Raw genomic sequence first — 20,957 nt, forward strand, 5'->3', positions numbered from 1 at the left:
AATGAGGTTGAGTTTCTGGATCAAAAATGAATTTATCATATTAATAAAAATATTTGAAATAATAAAAAGAAATCTGTTGTGAACGGTTATTCTGCATTCCTGTTCGTGTTAAGGCAAATGATAGAGCTATTATTTCTTTTTTTGTTCCAATAAGAAAATAATTATGCAATTGTATTAAAAAGATTGAAATTATATTGAGCCAAATACCGTGATGAAAAATGGGATTTTCTGATAAACAAATAAAAAAACCAATTGTAGTGAAAATAAAGGAAATGCATGACACAGCTTAGAGTGATTGCTCTCAAACCAAAGATGCAAGCGAAAAAATGGATTAATAATTATTTCTAAGAAAATGATGCTCAATATATCTTTGTTACTTATAAATTTTTCGTTTCTGATAACTTCGTTGTTTTTCCTTATAAATGAACAAATATAAAACAAGCTAAACAATCTCGTTGGTAAAAATACAGGAATGGTTTTTCCTAATAGTTGTTTTATTCTTCTGGTATGGGCTAAATATGAAAATTCTAGAAATTTGATTTGAAGATTTGAAAGAAATGGAAATTTTCTAAAAGAAGAGGAGATAACTAAATTTGGAAGATGATTTCATCAGAAAATGCAAATAGGGGCAATCAATGAGCACGATTAACGAGTAACGCTGTCTTTCAAACATTGGACAGAAATGTTTTCAACAGCTTTTTTTTTTGAGCAGAAAAACAATCACAGCAGAAACTTCTCATAATTGATTTGTGGGTTGATATTTTTTTAAACAAGGCTCAAAATAAATTGTTCGTATTCATGCGCAGTTGAACATGAAGGATATAAACCCCAGAAAAATGGAGATGATCGAAGTGATAGTGTTGCAACAGTCACAACCGTATACTGTTTGTTTGCTGCAGTAGCTCCATCCAACAAAATACAAAGTCCGTTGTTTGTAATTCTTGTCTGCTTTTCCAGTTGCATTTGACTTTTTTGTTTCTGTACCATAAAACAGACTCTTCGCCTTGATAATTTTGGGAATATCGACGACACCGGAACAGATGGATTTTTTTGACTAATCTGAATTAATGAAGATATGAAATCATTTGTTTCTTTTGACGATGCCGAAAGAAAAGAAATGTTTGATTTGCAAATCATTTTCACATACAATTGTTCCAATTCAGATAGTTGATCCGATGAACCTGTGAAGCACTCAAAACTCAATTTTATTTGTTTTGCTCTCTGCAGTTTTTCCATCATTGTTGATATTTGATTTGTGTTAAGTATTAAGCAACGATGATTAGCAATTGTTGAATAATTTTTGCGACCTGAAACCCCACATGGAAATCCATCCCTGCTGTTTGGACATAAGCAACACTTATGCCAGTCTTTCCTGGGTTCACAGTTCTTGTCCATTTTGTTATAAGATATCCATAAGTTATCTTCCACGATTTCAAACGAAATTTTTTTCCATGAATTTGTCTGATTTCTAAAATTGTATGTAAAATTTTGCAATAAAAACTGAAAAAGTTTTTAAAAACGGAAATTGAAATGTCTGTGAAAATGTATTCAACAATCATCTCACACCACAGGACGAAAATTTGAGTTACGAAGTAATTCCATTTTTATTATTTGACAGTTTGCTTTTTGAAACTCTTGTATTTTTGCTTTATAAGCATTAGCCTTGAAAATACATTTATTATAAAACAAAAAATAATTTCGAAAACGCTTACAATAAATATATGTCAAAATTTTTTTGAAAAGTTCCATTTGTTTAATTTTCAAATAAAATAAAATTTTAATATTTTGATCATATTTCCGTTCCCGCTCACCAAATTTCGCTGTCATGAAAACAATATCTTGACATTGTTTTTATTTCCATTTGAGTGAAGTCCCGTGAGTGAGAACTGATATTTAATCGAAATATGAAATTTTTATTTTATTTTAAAATTTAACAAAATGAACTTTTCAAAAAAATTCTGACATATATATATTTAAATGATTCAAGTCAGAATTTCTTTGAAACTCAGAAATGAGATTTTTCAATGAACGCAAAGTTAAATTGAAACAAAAAAAATATTTTTTTTTTGATTCAACCTTTTCAGATTGTTTTTCCAATAGCTCAAAAAAATATTTCTTTCAAACAATTCCTTAATCAAGAGAAGTTTTCACACTTATATCTTTTTTGAAAAAATCAAAAATGCAGCGAAACTTCGAAAATCTTAAAAGAAATATAAATAAAGTGATATATATGTTTTTTATTATCACATTCAAACTTTCAAACAAAAGGAAAAAAAGTTTCACGAGATACAAAACATATTTATAGGAATTATATTTTCAATTGCAAACAATGATTTTTTTCTGTAATTTATTTTTCATATAATCACAAAGAAAAAATTAAATATGAATTTATGCGCCTTGCATCGGCACACAATTCAGAAGCTAATGTTCATACGAAAGTCACAATACTCAAGACTGTATGTCTTGAATATTCATTTCATCAGCTGCAAGATTTTTGATTCCGCTGCACGCAAGGAAATTACAATTATTCCAAGCAAAGCAACTCTTCAACGTCTTTTGAAATATCTCATACACAAAATCCAAAAATGCCTCCTTCGAAAAGAAGTTTGCTTTTCGTATTTTTTTTTTTTTTTTTATTTTAACTTTTTTTAAAAATGAATAAGAACTTAGCAACGAAGAAGAAAAGAGATTTTCAGAATTTATTTCTGCTAATTCGACAGAATCATCTGAATGATCACGAAGAATCATTTCTTCCAAAAATAGTTTGCAGTATTATGAAATTTTGATTAAAAGAATATTAAAATTTTGAAAAAATATTTTTTTTTTCATAGAGGTGAATTTTGCAAATGTCAATGATTTTGCGATCTTGAATGGGGAAGAAAACATGGAAATAGAGATTGATCCATTGGAAGATTATTTTCAAGAAAATTGCGATTTTGAAGAGAACATTATTATCTCTGGAACACACATCGATACACATCCAATGGTTAGCAATGTCTTTTCAGATATTAAAGAAATTTCAAGGACAAATATTTATCTTCGAGAAGGAGATACTAATATTTCTTTGAACCATTATCAAAGTTCTCCTATTGAGAACAATTGTGGGAATAAGGAAAATGAAAAGATTTTAAAAAATCTTGATCCTTGCATACAAATGCATGCAGAAGACGACATAATCAAAAGCAATTCTTCTGAATTGATGATGGACGTTACAAACATATCGATCAGAATATGGTTATCGATAAGGAACTTGTCATTCGTGTTAATCAAAACGTAGATGAAAGAATAATTTTTTTCTGCTTGCCAAATTTTGGAAACAGCTGTTATCTGGCTTCCCATATTTCCATTTTTAGAGTAATTTTTGTTAAATGTTTAGATTTGCCTATTTAAAATGGAACGTTCACTTCTTTTTTTCTAATCTTTCACATCTCGTTTCTAAAGAAATAACTATCAAAACAAAGAATTCACAATTGAAACAAAGATGGTCACCATTTTTTCTTCGACAATTTGAAAAAAGGCATAAACTGAGACAAGGATTGCAGCAAGAATTCTATGAAACTTTATTGGATTTGTTCAATGATTTATCGATAATCATTCCGAACTGTGCGTATCAATTGAACACAAGTTTGTCATTTCCAAGACATTGTTCAAAATATCATTGCTCTGTGAATGGTCCATTCGAGTCGACACCAATTCTTCGACCAGTTAGATCCAGTTGCACCGAAGCATTTAATGCTTCATTCAAAATGAGAACCAGCAACAAGAATAACAGATATGCTTTTTGTGAGCATTGTCAGTCACAAACTTTTCTTTTTTGAGCATTTGAAAATGGAGCAATTTCCTCAAATTCTATCAGTGTTTTTCGAACCATAAAAAAATGAAAGAGATATCAATTAAAAAATAAACGAGACATTACCATTTTAAAGTGATAGCCATTCCACTTCTGTTGATAGCGATTTATAGAGAGGCTCAATTAACTACATACTGACAGAACTGCTTTTCCATCAAAAAGACATTCAACATGGTCATTTTTACTCAATTGTCCAAAGAAAGAAGTGTTCAAATTTTCCAAAGCAAAATTCTTATGTGTGGTGTATGTGTAATGATGATGTTATAACGACTGTTCGTGATAGCATAACAACAGTGATGAAAGTGCAAATAAATATGAGATCTCATTTTATCCTTTCTGTGAACAAAAAAACAGACAGCAATGTTGACTAAATTGTGACAGACATTTTTTCGCCTAATTTGCTTTCTGTCATTTTTCGAACGATTCTTATCATTCAATCAACTATCAAAACTCTCACTCATTTCATGATGATGTTGCTTATCAAGAAAGCAATGAAGAGGAAAGGCAAAATAGAGTTCAATCACTTCATCCACATAATTCAATATCAAAAAACTTCACTTCACCAACAGATATATCACTAGTGAATCATCTTTGATAACTCAACCACTTCATTATCCTCAGGTTTCAACAGCGTCCTTCTCTTCATCATCACAATCAAAATCAAACAACACTTCAGATGAAAATTGCGACAATTTTGCGAACATTTAATTTCATAATAAGCATATTCATCATTCTCCAACATATCGGAAAGACGCAAATGCTCCCAAAAATGCTTCGTTCAACAATTTTGAATCAATTCATAGAAACAATTATTCTCCAAACAACATTTTCAAACATGTTCCAAATGTTTCAATCGATTCTTCAAAACAGTCATTTTCGACAAGAAATCCAGTGAACAACACCGATGTCAGAGAATTTGGAGTAACTCTCTTTAATTCACATGAACAAGAAAAATTCCAACACTCAAAGCAACCTGTTCGAATTATTAACATTCCAAAATCAGAATTGCATGAAAAGTTTGTTAGTAAAACAAAGATAAAGTTGTCAAAAAGTCAATTCTACAAAAGTTCCCGATGCATAAAAAGGGCAACGAGGAGAACGGACGTCTGTGTTTTGTTTGAGGTGTACTCTTCACTAAAGAATAAGGAGAAGCTTTTATTCCAACGATCTGAACAACTTAACAATGAAGAGAAAGCAACGAAAAGACTGATTGAAAAACACAGAATATTGGCCAACAACCAACAACAATACTTTCGACATTCGAAAAATAACTTTAAGTCGGATGAGGTGTTATTTCTATTTGACTGCAAAGAAAACTGGTCCTTGCCAATGAGAAGGAACCAAACAAGTGGAGATTTCTTCAACAAAGTTGAAGTGTCTCAATTCTGTGTTATCGATTACTTTAAAAATGAAAACGAAAACAAAGTGAAACACATTTTCAACTTTTTTTCTAACGTTTTGTCCCATGACTACAAGTTCACAATAGAATGTCTACAACAATTTTTATCAAATCCGATTCTCGAAAAAAAGAAAGTATTTCGATTCATGTGTGATACAGGATCACATTTCCGAAACTCTCAACTGATGTACTTTCTTCTTTTAAACAATTCTTTGTTTGCAAAGGATAAAACAAAATCTTTGTCATTTTTCTGTGAAAAGCACAGAATATTTGAGTGTTACTGAGAGTTTGAAAATCTGTCAAGGTGCATCAATAATAAACTGGACAATAACTGTGCTTTTATCGAAATAGACGATATTGTTGTATTTTTTGAACGAAATTCAAACAACACTCTATTCTTCAAAGAAAAGGATTTTTTCAATTGTTCCAAAACATTTCGTTGTGTTTCATGAATATTGTTCTCGATTGACATTTTTGTTTTATTTTTAAATTTAACAAAACACTGATCCTGTAACCACAAAAAAAAAAAAAAAAAAAAGCTGTTTCAAGTTTTGCTCATTGAATCAAATTTTTGAAGCAAATACGAAAAATAAATTTTTATCAAGAAGAAATGAAATATAATCGCATTTTCTATTATGCACATTTGTTGAAATCACATTTTTCTGTGCAAGATGATTTTTTTTCCTTTGTTATTTATTTCTCATTACATATGAGCACAATTATTAATATCAATAATTGCTCCGGTTGTAAGCAATTTTAAAAACATTATTGTATTAGAAATTAGTTTTTCCAACAAATATTTTAAGTTTCGTTGTTGTTGGAAAAAACAAATACTTAAAATAAATACGTGATAATTTTTTCTTTCAATATTGAAATATTTATTCTGATTGCGTTGAAAATATTCTAAAAAATTTTCCAACCTTGGGTCTTTTTTTAAAAAAAATTCATTTAGAAAATATTACAGGTGAAAATGAAGATTAAGTATTTTAATCACATCCACATTCTAACTCACCAAAAATCATCAGCATAAATTCAAATACTTGACAATGTTGTTTAATCCAATCAGATGAATTTTTGTGAGTTGGAATAAAAATTTATAAATATTCTCAATTTTCATTTTCACCAATAATTTTTTCAAAGAGATTTTTTCTATTAAAGATGCAAATGTTTAATATTAATCAAAAATTTGATATTTCGAAAATGATCACTCAAATTATTTATAACTTATTTCAAAATTTCAAAAACAAAATACATGTTTCATTTTTATTTACAAATTTTTTGATAAATATAATCAACAAACTTTCGTTTTTCACATGGGTGATAGTTTTTCTTATCGTAACTTTGTTCGAAGAATGATCTTTTTTTTCATAATTGTGGTATGAAATGAAAAAGGCAAAAATACATGTTTATAAATGAATAGAAAAAGAATCTTGAGTGAATTTTTGAAAACCAAGTTGCCTTGAGAAAATACAAAAAAATTCCATTATTACATTAATTTATTGAGTTATTATTAATATTTTATTTATTTGATATCACGACCTCCTACAAGTCCAGTTATTGATTATGAAAGAATATTATTTGTGTATGATAAAATGATATTACTTTTTTAATGATTCGAATTAACGATTATCTGAAAATAAATGATTGATTGATTTATAAAATTTAGAAGCGAAATAGTGAGGCTTATTATTTTGTGTTATATTTTTCAAAAAACTTTTTTTGATGCCATGAATGATTCATACTAAATTGTGAAGTTTGTGATGTCTAAGTTGAAATATTTTGTTTGCAATAATGAGATATACATATCCCAGATGAACTGGCTGACAAGAAAACAGATATTTTTTTTGAGACACAAGTGAAAAAAGAATGAGCGTGAATATCAAAAATAAATAGAGGTGTGGATAATTATTTTTTATTTCATTAATTTTTGTTAAAAAAAGATTTAATAAGGTGTTTAAAGTCAATCCGCATGCGTAATTTGAAAATAGACAGCTTTTGAAGCGAACCTGAAATGCTTGCAGAAGGCAGCAGATGAATTGCATGAAAAGGATTGAAGAAAAAAAATGAAAGAAATGAATAGAAAAGATTAAATTTGCAATGCTCATATCGCGAAACGAAAAGATGGAGTCGAAGTGATTGAAGTGAGAGAGCGAAATTGATGATAAGGCAGAAGGAGGAGTGCTGCGGAAGTTGAGAAGAAGAATGTAATTTTTCTGAACTTCAACGAAAAAAGAAAATTTGATGAAGAGAAATAAGATGAAAGAAAATTTGGGAAATGATTTTTTGAGAGATATATGAAGAAAAGTGGGAAAGGGGGAAGTGGACGAGATATAAAAGTGCGGAAGTTGATATGGAGTGCGTCTGTTAAGATGAAGGAGTAGCGGAAAAGACGATAACTATGAAAATAACGGCAACAACGACCTCGAAGAAGAAAAAGAGGAGGAGGATAAAGAAGAAGGAGAAAGTGTCAGCGCTTTTTGGCCTCTTTTTTTGCTTCTTTCAGTGACTCTGGTGGAGAAGCAAGTTTTTTCTGATGGGAGAATAGAAAAAGACCTGCCTTCAGAAAAGATCAGAGAAGCAGATAAAACAAAGAACGATAGCAGTTTTATTCGGAAGTGCTCACACAATGTTGCACTTTCACTTCGCTTCCAACTCTTCAAGGCACCTGAAGGCACCTGAAGGAGAAGTGAATTTTCAAGGATAATTTAAGTTTCAGAGCAAAAACTATCTTCACAAAATGATGCATTTGAAGAAGCAGCAGCAAAAGAAGATGATGTTGGAAAAGCGAAACAAGCGTGTTGGACTCGAACATTGCAATAAGATTCATTGTTTCCATCACGAAAGAGAAGAATATTCTGCTTATTTGAACGTAGAAGAAAGCAACAGCGAAACATCCAATTCTCATTCAGAATCTGCATTTTGTCGTAACATGTTAAAAGACTCTTGAACAAAAGATATGGTATATCAGCTATAGATCCATCTTGATTAGGTCAATCAATATTATCGATTTATGTGTATCTGATGGTTGTTATCATCTTGTATAATAAGTTGGAATAGGCAATGATAACAAGATGGAGATCGAGAGTTATTGCTAATATTCTTAGGGGTTTCTCATGATTAGATATTCAGTGATGTTCTATAAAGAAGGAGTTATTGATTGGTGTAATCGATGTGTATCTATAGCTGACATACCATATCTCCTAGGAGAAGAATTAGCTAAAGAATTAGCTGAAAGTGTTCAAGTTGGTGAATTAGTGGTGAAATTGTGTGAAAATTGGTGTTTTCGTTGATGAAATACATGTGTTGAACATGTGTTGAATGTGTTGATGTTACCGTTGGTGAAATCATCGGTATTATCGTTTGTGAAATCGTAAATAAAAATAATTGATTTTGTTTTTTGTTTTATAGTAAATGGGTCGGAAGAAGATATACGCAACTGTGGAAGAAGCGAAAGCGGCTCAACAGAAACAAATTAAACAGTTTCAGGAAAAACGTAAAGAAGAAACTAAGTGTTACAACGAACATGTATCTGAAAAACAGAAGAAGTTGATTAAGATATTGAGGAGAAAGCTTATCGAAAGTGATGAGCTGTTAGATGAGTTGATGGAAAAAGTTAATGGGTAAGTTGAATGTGTTTATTTTTGGTTGATTTCGCAGTGAATTGTTTTGCCTGGACAGGTTAAGGTGGACAGGTGATGTGAGCGATGCTGCGGCGTGGAAATATTGGGTGAAATCTCCGTGCTGGAGAGAGGACAGGTGGACAGGACTGGACAGGATAAATTATATTCTCCAAAATATGTGGACAAACGGGCAAACTGAGTAAAGTGGGCAAAATACATTTAATGTGAAAATTAACTGTTTCCCGTCAAAGTTCGACATCAACCTCGACGTCATCTTCCCCGTAAATGCACGTTTCAAAAATAAATCTGTTTCAAAAAATCTTTGTTTTTTTTTTAATTTTTATAAAATGACAAACCCCCAAACAGACACTGGCAACGTGATCCAACAACTAATTGATTCAATTTCAACAGAACAGCAAACGCTGGGAGAACGAATGAAAGATCACCTTGTTGACTTGTTCGACTACAAGAAATACTCTGACAAGAAGCAGGGCCAACGACACACTGGAAAAGCTGTCGATATCAGCAAATGTGAGGATTTTTGTGTCGTTGATGTTGATTTTAACAAATCCCTTCAAGCTGAACAAACGAAAACCATCAGGAATTCCATTCTCGAGTAACCCCCCCCCCCCCCCCCCCCCCCCCCGAAACGTCGGACTTGTACAAACAGATCATGGTGGTTTTCACATTTATTGTGAGCTGTGTGGTTATCCCCTTAAATGTTTGTCACAAACCAAAGTGTTCACGAGTCCAGAGTACGATATCGACATTTTTGCAGGCATTGGAGATCGAAAACAGAGGCTTGAAGTTCAAGCTGACTTTTCATACAGAGAGATGAAAGATGGCAAGAGAATCATCACCAAATACATTCCCCTCAACAATTACAGACAGCTAACAGATCTTTCATCACTCGAGAGTGTTCTTGACGTTTTCGGTATTGATCTCAAAACAGAGAATACATCAGCGACAATGGCAGCTGAACCACACAATCTTCTCACACAAGATGGTGTCGTTGATTTGTCTCCAACTGTCGCTCTTGCTCTTGTTGATGGACTCAAAGATGTTGAAATACATAACGATACAGGTTCTCTGTCACTTGATTCTGAGTTAACTCTTTTACCGTTATTTGCAGCTCTCAACTCTCTCGTCAACATAAACGGTTTCGACGACCAATCGATAGATTTTCTTTACAATCAAATCAGAAAGACAGCTGCTCTAACAGCAAATGCAATCACTCACTTTGAAGAAAAACGAAACAGATACAGAGATGACAAGTCACATCTATTTGTTCTACAAAAGATTGTCAAGAGATGGAATCCATCATTTTACAACGATGTGATCATTCCACTCCTCAGAAAAGAGAATGAGCAAAAGGAAGAACCTCCACGAGAGATAACTGTTCATGAAATTGATCTCAACTCATCGTTCTCGTTCTCTGAAATCAGGGATAAAGCTTGTCGAAAACAATACTCCTCACTGTCTGAAGTCGCCGAAGATCTCATAAAAGTTCTGAGGTTTGTTGAAGCAAGGATGGAATTTATTGTAAAAGAGTTTGACATTCACTCCTCTTGTTATTCAATAACATTCAAGACAAAATCAGCAATGTACGAACTGTTCAAAACAATAAAACTGTGGCATGATGACAAAAAGACTCTCACAGTTGAGACAGCTTTCGAACAATACTCTCATGTTCTGTCGATCGATGGAGTGAAGTTCTTCTCAGATAACCCTCAAATATTCTCCCTGTTCCATGGGTTCAAATACCAAATGGTAAACGAACAAAATGACGAAATCATCAAACCATTCCTCGATTTCACACGAGAAGTTATCGCCAATGACAACGATGAACTCTATCAATACATCCTCTGTTGGATTGCGTCAATTGTTCAAAATCCTGGTAAAAAAGCAGAAACATCACTTGTTCTCAAAGGTTTGCAAGGTATTGGAAAGAATGTCTGGACAAATGAACTTGCTGAACTATTGGCAGGATATTCATGTTCAAATGTCACAGAGATTGCAGAACTGACAGGACAGTTCAACTCCATCGTCGAAGGGAAAATGCTCATTGTACTTAACGAATTGAAGAATGTTGGAGATGATCGAACAGCTAACTTCGATGCCTTGAAGAGTATAATCACAGATTCAACAATCAGAATCAATGAGAAGAATCAGCCAAGAAGAACAGCTGAGAATGTAGCTAATTTCATATTTGTGACAAATCACACATACCCGGTAAAGATTGAGATTGGTGACAGCAGATATGTTGTTTGTGATTGTGACTCAAAATATAAGAACAATCTCACATTCTACAAGGATTTCACTAACTCTTTCGATAATGAATTCTAAGAACAACTTCTCTGTTATTTCATCAGCAAAGATCTCACCAATTTCAACACTAGAGCTTTTCCAACAACGGAAGCAAAGGAAGATATCATTGCAGCATCACTCTCTGTCATCGATGTATTCTGTCAGGAGCATTACAACAAACTCAAAGAAGTGCGGGGATGTTCTGAAGCACTATGTTTCAGACCAGTTGAATACAAGAACGATCGCTCATTCCAACTAGCAATTAAAGACAGATGTGAGAGAACACGAGTAGGTGGAAGAGGAAATCAAGTGTGGTGTTATAAACTCAAGCCAGAGTATGAACAACTCCTCAAACGACGTGAAGATGAAGATGACATTGATTGTTCTGCGGAAATTAACTAAACACATTCGTTTATTTGGAATCATAAATACACAAACGATACAACTTGTGTGCCACTGACGATTCCATGTGGCAATGTGGCAAAATGATGATACAGTCGAAAATAAATAAAAACCCTCAAAATCATGACAAATTAGGGGTAAAATGCTCATGTTGGCAGAAATAGCATGTTGGCAGCTCTTTTCAGATGAAATTAAAAGATCCGGACTACCGGACTACCGGACTACCGGACTACGCTTCCAGCACGGAGATTTTACCCAATATTTCCCTTCCCCAAGCATCTCGATACTGCCACAATTTGGTATCCGGTCTGCCGGTTGACACTTTTTCAAGCTAAATACACCAAAATAAACCACAAATCAAGTGAAAAACATCGATGTGGCAATCCACCATAATGCCATTTGTTCAAAAAATATAGGTGTTGACAATCAACTATAATGTTATCTTGACTACTGTTTGATACAATCTACGATACAACGAACGTGTGTAGTCTGTTATATTTCGTCAATTAACACATTTTACTCAATCATCCCGGTGCAGGCAAATAACCATTAACTTTTTCCATCAACTCATCTAACAGCTCATCACTTTCGATAAGCTTTCTCCTCAATATCTTAATCAACTTCTTCTGTTTTTCAGATACATGTTCGTTGTAACACTTAGTTTCTTCTTTACGTTTTTCCTGAAACTGTTTAATTTGTTTCTGTTGAGCCGCTTTCGCTTCTTCCACAGTTGCGTATATCTTCTTCCGACCCATTTACTATAAAACAAAAAACAAAATCAATTATTTTTATTTACGATTTCACAAACGATAATACCGATGATTTCACCAACGGTAACATCAACACATTCAACACATGTTCAACACATGTATTTCATCAACGAAAACACCAATTTTCACACAATTTCACCACTAATTCACCAACTTGAACACTTTCAGCTAATTCTTTAGCTAATTCTTCTCCTAGGAGATATGGTATGTCAGCTATAGATACACATCGATTACACCAATCAATAACTCCTTCTTTATAGAACATCACTGAATATCTAATCATGAGAAACCCCTAAGAATATTAGCAATAACTCTCGATCTCCATCTTGTTATCATTGCCTATTCCAACTTATTATACAAGATGATAACAACCATCAGATACACATAAATCGATAATATTGATTGACCTAATCAAGATGGATTTAGAGCTGATATACCATATATATTGAACATCCTGCTCCAACGACTTGCTTTTAACTCATATTTCTTCTTCTTTTCATTCTTCTTCCTCTTGTTCTCCTTTTTCACAACATACAAATTCACATTAGTATCTGCATCAGCACGCCCAGTTCTTCAAGACACACTCGAAGACAACTGATCTGTGGGGAAACAGCAGACACTGTCGTAGACTGTTCATCAACAACCCTTCATCCTGCAGAACTTTCTGTTCCACGACCACCTTCCTGTTTCTGAACTGCAAGCAGTTGGAAGAGTTGAATGGAAGCCCAATTTTGAAGTTTGAAAGGAGGAATGCGATTGGAAGGGAGAGCAAAGGCTGTGGTTGATGCCATCATGATGACGACAACAATGCTGATCATAGTGAAGAGTTGGACGGAATAAAAGAAATGGATATTTCATACAATGATAATGAGAGATTAGAAGATGCTGACGCGCTTCGTGAAGATGATGATGAATCTGGTGATCTGCATCTACCTCCGTCTGGATAGCAAACACGCTATCCGCACAAACAAAAAAATATAGCCGCTCAAGTCTTCGTCGTTATCAACAACACTATAGCTGTCACCATCACAACCATAACCGAGTAAATTCATCTGCCTCTTTATCCTTCAATCTCTTCCAGCTCATCTTCCACTCTTTCTGCAGGAAACAGGAGCACCATCCCCGCACTCATTGCAGCATGCATCTTTAGGATCCCTTTTTGTAAGGACATACGGGTTAACCATGCACAGTGACTGTCAAAAGCATCTTTTGCAGCAGCAGAAGAGTTCAGAAGCTGAGGAGAGAAGGAGACAATTTGCAATTCAGTTGATCCAGAAGCTAATGTTTGTGCCTCGTGCGGACGAGGGATTGGCTGCTGAGGAAGGGCTGGCTGTGGAAGACCAGATAACTGGGCAGTCAGCACAGCAGCAGCAGAACAGGATGTCGTAGATGCAGCAAAAGAGTGTGCCTAACCAGAGTGAGCAGTTTTCACTGTGCGAATACAACATTGATGACAGTCTGGTTCAAATAAGCGAAGAAGAGGCTGTGGGACTGCAAAATGGAAGCATTCAGCAGAAGATTGACGCAATGAAAAAGCATCCACTCAACAAAAACACAGAAGTCAATCCTTCGCAGTTCATGTTCCATATTTACGAACAGCCGGCGAATCTCCTACTTCATTTGCTGTGTGCGAGCTGTTTGACTAAAAAAGAAAAAGATGAAGAAGAAAATGATGGGGAGGATGAAGAAGCAAACGATGATTATGAAGAGGAATTGAAAGAAAAAGAGAAAGATGGTTCAAAGAAAATTAATGGTAAAACAACGAAATCTGCACAAAAGAGGAGACATGAAGAAAAAAAATACTATATGGTCCATTTCCTCTCACAACGATAGTGATAATGAATCAGAACTCAGCTTTGGATCAGTCAAGATCAAAAATGGAGAAAACGGTAGCAACAACAACCAAAACTTCTTAAGAACAACGAAGACGAAGCAGAAGATGAGCAGACAGCCATTGTCATCCGTACTTCGTTTGTCTCACTGCTGCTTTCATTTCATTCTCTTTTTTGTTTTTTTCGCTTCCATATTTCATCCATTTTCTTTTTGCTTCTTCCTGTTCTGTTCGACCAGGGGTATGCTCTTCTGTCACAACTGCTGGTCTCTTTTGTGCAGCTGAAGGAGTTAATCTGCCTCCTCAGTCATGTCGATTCAGCTGACGCGCTCTAAAAGTTTCTCTCTCCAAGCGAACACGTTGTGCTTGCTCTGCTGAAGAGGCTGGTATCATCATTGGTTGATGAAGAATAAGAGGAGAAGAGGAGAGTGAGGGCAGATGAGTTCGCAGATAAGGATAGAGTTGAGAAGGAGAAGGAGAAGGAGGAGGATTAAAAATAGGAAGAAAAGAAGAAGAAGAAGAAGAAGAAGAAAATGATGATGATAACGAAGATGATGATGAAGTGAAAGTTGAAAGAGTTTTCCTTCTTTCATTTCTGAGAGCAGAATAATATGTCTTGTGAGTTGATGTATTGCCTGATGGATATCTTCTTTTATCATCTTCATACCCATCATTATCATAATCATCTCCTTTTTCATTTAAACCTTCTTTTTAATCTTGACATCTTTTTTTTTTTTTGCTTTCACCTCTGCCTCTCTTTTCATCTCCTTTTTCTCTCTCTTTTCTCTTCCTTCAGCTCTTCTATCATCATTTTCACACAACTTTCATTTGAAAATTGGACAAGCGGTTTCAAGGCAGGCGAGTTGAGGAATTTCCTGCAGCAGATTAGATGGAGCGATGGAGAAGGCGAAGAAAAGAGAGAGAAAAAGGAGATGAAAAGAGAGGCAGAGGTGAAAGCAAAAAAAAAAAAAAGATGTCAAGATTAAAAAGAAGGTTTAAATGAAAAAGGAGATGATTATGATAATGATGGGTATGAAGATGATAAAAGAAGATATCCATCAGGCAATACATCAACTCACAAGACATATTATTCTGCTCTCAGAAATGAAAGAAGGAAAACTCTTTCAACTTTCACTTCATCATCATCTTCGTTATCATCATCATTTTCTTCTTCTTCTTCTTCTTCTTTCTTGCCTTTACAGCGCAATCAGACCAAGCTGTTTTCTCTGTGCTCTTTTCCTGCTCTGCTTCTGTCCATTTTCTCTTGATGTGTAGCAGAAAAAGCAGCAGCGCTTATCCCCTTGTCTTCTGTTATTCATCGTCTGTCTGTGCGGCAGAAGATTTCTTTGTCTTCTTCTTTTTCACTCTTCCACTACGCAGCTTCTTTGTGGATAAGGCTCATTCATTACGACCTGCCTCTGTCTCCGATATTCGGAAAGAAAAAAGAGGAAGCTTTGTTCATCTTCAAATATTCCTCTAATTTCAATCGTCAATTTGCATTTCTTCAATAATATTCATCCAATTTTCTTTTTCACTTCAGTTTCAATTTATAACTTCATATTCTGCATTTTAAACAATATTGTTTCGCTTTATCAATTATTTGAAGGATATCTTCTTCAACTTAATCATTTATTTTTCGCTGTCTCATCTGCAATGTTGATTTATTCTTTTCGAAATCCAATATTTATTTTGTAAATCACATCTTTTCCATTCGCATCTAATATTTCCTTTGGCTCTTTCCTCTATTTGTCATTTTCTTTTCATCATCAACCTTCTTCCATAACCCTTCTCAAAAGCCGTATTTCCTCATCTCATATGTTCGAATAGGCTGAGAACATTTGCAAAAAGATCCTGATGTTATGAAAATTAAAATGATTGAAAAACAAAAATACACACCTCTAATTATTATTTCCCTTGGAAATATTTATTCTTCTTTCGCTGATTTTTCTGGAAAATTACGATACTTCGAATAGATAAGTTTTTAACTTCACTTTCTCTTTATGTATCATTTGCAATGCCAGTAATTCCCAAGAACTACAAAAATCGCTCAAAATCGAATATTCCTATTTTATAACATTAATGATATTGTATAAAAAAAAACACAAAATAATAAGCCTCACTATTTCGCTTCTAAATTTTATAAATCAATCAATCATTTATTTTCAGATAATCGTTAATTCGAATCATTAAAAAAGTAATATCATTTTATCATACACAAATAATATTCTTTCATAATCAATAACTGGACTTGTAGGAGGTCGTGATATCAAATAAATAAAATATTAATAATAACTCAATAAATTAATGTAATAATGGAATTTTTTTGTATTTTCTCAAGGCAACTTGGTTTTCAAAAATTCACTCAAGATTCTTTTTCTATTCATTTATAAACATGTATTTTTGCCTTTTTCATTTCATACCACAATTATGAAAAAAAAGATCATTCTTCGAACAAAGTTACGATATGAAAAATAATCGCCAATATTGTTTTTCATCAATTACCATTCGAACACACAATTTATCTATCTTCACATTAAAAACAATATACATAAAGTTATATCCATAAATTGATCAATAAATTATAGGTTTATCAAACTGAAATCACAGATATTGCATAAAATATCGGACATCGCACAAAATACCGGACAAGATCGTTTTCTCAATAACAAGTCAAAGAGAAAATCAGATTATATTCCTCAAAAGATATCTAAACAATACAAACTCATTTGGCATAACAGACTTTCATTATCGTGCAGACTGAATAGTTAAGAAATAATTTTCGAAATCTCGTAAAAAAACTCGAACCTGCTTCTTTTTGATTTTGAAGATAATTTTTTTTGAAAAATACTCTATCAACAGAAAAATGCAAGTCTGATATACCAAATGGGGGAAAATACAGACTTTCAAGCATTCTTTGCACAAGGCATTGAAAAATTGCTTCACTCATAACTTTATTTCACTTTCTCAGATTTCAAAACAAATTCGATTTTCATATCCGAAAACAGGCATCGTTAAAATCAATACATAAAATTTTCCAACATTTCACGAATGTCATAAAATGGACCCATCTTTAATGTGTTTTTTGACCTAAAAAGTCACGAAAAGTGCATGATTTTTGCAATGAAAATGCCTGAAGTCAAATATTTTTTCACATATATGTATATTTTTTGAAAACTTCATTTTGTTTAATTTCCAAATAAAATTTAAATTTCAAATTTTCAACAATTTTCTGTTCCCACTCACGAAACTTCATAAAAATGGAAACAAAACCAAAACAATGATATTATTTCCATTATTGTGAAGTTTCATGAGAGAGAACAGAAAATTGATTGAAATCTGACATTTTCATTTTATCTGAAAATTAAACAAAAGGAACTTTTCAAAAAAATTTTGACATGTATTTGAAAAATCTTCATTAAAACGCATTTTTCACTTGCGAAATTAATTTTTTTCGTTAATACACATTATTTTAACTTTTTTGAGCACATATTTGAAAAAGCGAAAAATAGAAATTTTAGATCAAAAAATCGAGTTTTGAATGAAAAAATAACCCATAATAATATAAAATGTGATTATATATATTTAGCCCTGTGATTATATGCGATGAAAAATGAATGAAAAATAGGCCAAAAATGTCGATGCATCGAAAAATGTGACAATATACGAATGTGATTAAATTCGACGTGATTATGTCCTGTTTTGACTGTATTTAATATTATTATTAAAGTCACTAGTTATATTATTTCAGCACTAATGGATTATTAAAATTAATATATAAATAAATTGGATTTAAGATCATTACCATAATTAAAAAATGAAAATTTATGTGGAACAAAAGAGAATTGCTGGACAAAGGAAATTACGTGCTGCAATGAAATCTTTCGATTACAGAAGGATTGACAATCGGCTGGAACGGATGGAGTGCATTGTGGTGGATGGAGTTGTCAGGATCACAGACGCAATAAACTCCATGGAATTCTCACGCAAAAGGATTAAAAATGCTGTTCGGGCGCTGAGAAGAAAAATGGTTGTTTCAAAAGTTGGAAGACAGCAATTTGTGATCGGCGAAAAAGAAAATGTTGTATTGGACGAAATAATAATTAAACCAAGGTCTTCAAGCTGTTTGTTAATATGGAAAGTCAGTTAAAAAAATTATTTCACTTTTATAATTGATATAATTCTTTTTTCAAATAATTATAAAAAAAAGTATTAATGAAAAAGAAACCATTGCTTCAAATCAACAAAAAAACAAAGCATTTATGAATTGGAAAAAATGGCAAATAAAGAAATTAAAAAAAGAAGAATGTCAAGTGAAATAACTATAGAAAAGAAGGACGAACTTGTTGAGCTTTGCATTGATTAAAACAAAAGAGGATATCCATTCACTATTTATTCATTGCAAACCTACATCAACTCAACTTGTAATTTAAACATTTCCTCCTCTTTCATTCTAAAGTTTTTAAAGAATTACAATGACAAAATAAAAACTGACTTACAAAGCCAATTGAAATTAAAAGGAAAGAAGTGAAGCAATCATTGGGAAAAGAATATGTGATAGAATTGCAAAAAGTTATAAATAATGTTGAACCACAATATGTTTTCTGCATGGATGAAACACGAATACAAGAATATGCCGATGCCAAATAGAAAAAAGTTATATGCCCAAAGGAAGCAGACGATAGGAATGCCACAAACAATGTTGTTTGAGATGGAAAACTTGTTTCATTGATTGGGTGTATTCCTCTTATTGATGCTTCTGTTTTCCCGTTGCTTATAAAATAAAACTGCAACCGTTCAATCTTTGTTATTTGGTGATCTGGATGATGTTGTTTATGTTGTGTTTTAACCCCTTGTATGTGTTTTCTAAAACATTTTCTAAATTTTTGGAATAGTTTATTTGATTTTTCATTCAATATATTCGTTATTCTTTTTAAAGAGATAGCAATTATTAATAATCAGGTTTATCGAAATTTGTTGTTTTTTCATTCATAATGGTAACACTTCTATAAAAAATACGTCCAAAACATTAACCATTTCTTTTTGAAGAATTTTTGTTATCTCATTTTATTTGATTGTTACACACATCAAATGGGTGATTATATAAGTTAACGTAACTTTTTTCTGGTGCAATTTTTTCGAAAATTGTTTTGTTTTTTATAGAGATTTTGTATTTTAATGAAATTTTTTTTTTTAATCATTCCAAATACAAATGTATTGGTTGTAATAAAAATGAAAACTTCTTCAATAAAACTTTTCACTTTTCTCTATTCCTTTGTTAATATTTAAAAGAATATTTTGAACCGAAATTTTTTATTATAAAAAAATTTGATTTCAAAAATAATCATCCAAATCAATTGCAAGAATTCTACAAAAAATGTCTGAATTTAAAATATCACACATATTGACTATATTTTCTTTTCGAAAAGAATCACAAATCTATTTAAGAAATAATAAAAGCATAATACTTCTTTTGATTATTCAACAAATAAATGAACACACAAACATATGAGGGGAAATTTGGTCTTTCATGCAAATTTTTCAAGAAGCAACAAAATTACGTCATTCAAAAAACTGTATTCTTTTTTTCTCAGATTTCAAAATAAATAGTATTTTCAAATCTCAAAATAGTTGTCTTTCATATTATTGGATTATGTATTATAAAATCACATGTATTTAAAAAAAACGATTGTTTTATTTCATTTTCTAATTTGGTATTAGTAAGTTTGTCAAAAGTGTATCATATTTCAACAACTATTTTTCAAATATCATAATTATTCTCATTTAAAAGGTATATAATAATATCACTCAATCTTTAATAAAATTCATCATATCAACAAATAAAATCCCTCAAAAATTATAACCTAATGAATATTGACAATTAAGAAAGAATATATTAAATCATTTTCTTTCAATATCTTTCAATAAAAAACAAAATATTATGAATAAGAAATTACTTCTTTAAAATTAAAAATAAAATTGAAAGAATGTTAAAAAAAATTTAAAATTCATTTCATATTCTTAAACTTTTTCTTACTCAATTCAAAAATTTGAAACAATAAAGTTTTATTGTTATCGAAAATTTTTATTATATGTGAAGAAATACAAATAAAATTTAAACAAATGTCAAAATATATGCTACAATTTTTATTTGTATTTTTTAACATTTATATATATCTAGAATTTTAAAATTTTGATATTCGAAATTCAAAAGTGTAATTATGGGAAGAAATAAATTTTAACTTATTTATTATTTTAGTTTATGTAAACGTATTGCATTTTAGATTTTTAAATGTTATGATGTTTATGACAATTTTTGAAAAGGAATTATTTATTTTCGGATAAAAACAATTAAAATGTTAATCAATTAATATTATATTTCTTTATAAACAATTTTATAACAAAAATGAAATTTATCAGTTTTAAAATTTCGTTAATAATTTATAAGTATTACTATTTAAAAATTTGAAAGAAAAAAGATACTTTTAAAAAAAAAGTTTTAAAAAAGAAAACAAATCTTTTTTTGAAGTTTGTTATGTTTATAAACTTGTTTGAATTATTCCTTAATTTGTTATGTAATTATTTTGTTAATTAGAACAATTTTTGTTGAAATCATTACAAATCAACAAATGAGTAAATTTTTGCAACTATGGCAGCAGACAACAACAAAACGTGGCTGAGGCATTTGACAATCTTCACCAACTTCTTCAAAAAGATGAGTTGATTAATAAGGACACCTTCAATTATGTTTTAATCACTCATTTCAAATGCCAAAAATGCA

The 20,957-nt window shown here is 31.7% G+C and overlaps 1 protein-coding gene across 1 annotated transcript; it reads left to right on the plus strand.

The window, feature by feature from the left end:
- Positions 1-13,530: 13,530 nt before the first annotated feature.
- MONOS_16258 (uncharacterized protein) lies at positions 13,531-13,737 on the plus strand (the record flags this gene model as incomplete). The annotated part of the gene is made up of 1 exon (XM_067869170.1): positions 13,531-13,737. One exon carries the CDS (start codon positions 13,531-13,533, stop codon positions 13,735-13,737), a length of 207 nt encoding a protein of 68 aa, XP_067734706.1.
- Between the last annotated feature and the right edge of the window lie 7,220 nt (positions 13,738-20,957).

This window comes from Monocercomonoides exilis, assembly GCF_001643675.1.
Source record: "Monocercomonoides exilis strain PA203 chromosome Unknown scaffold4-2303458, whole genome shotgun sequence".
Lineage (NCBI taxonomy): Eukaryota > Preaxostyla > Oxymonadida > Polymastigidae > Monocercomonoides > Monocercomonoides exilis.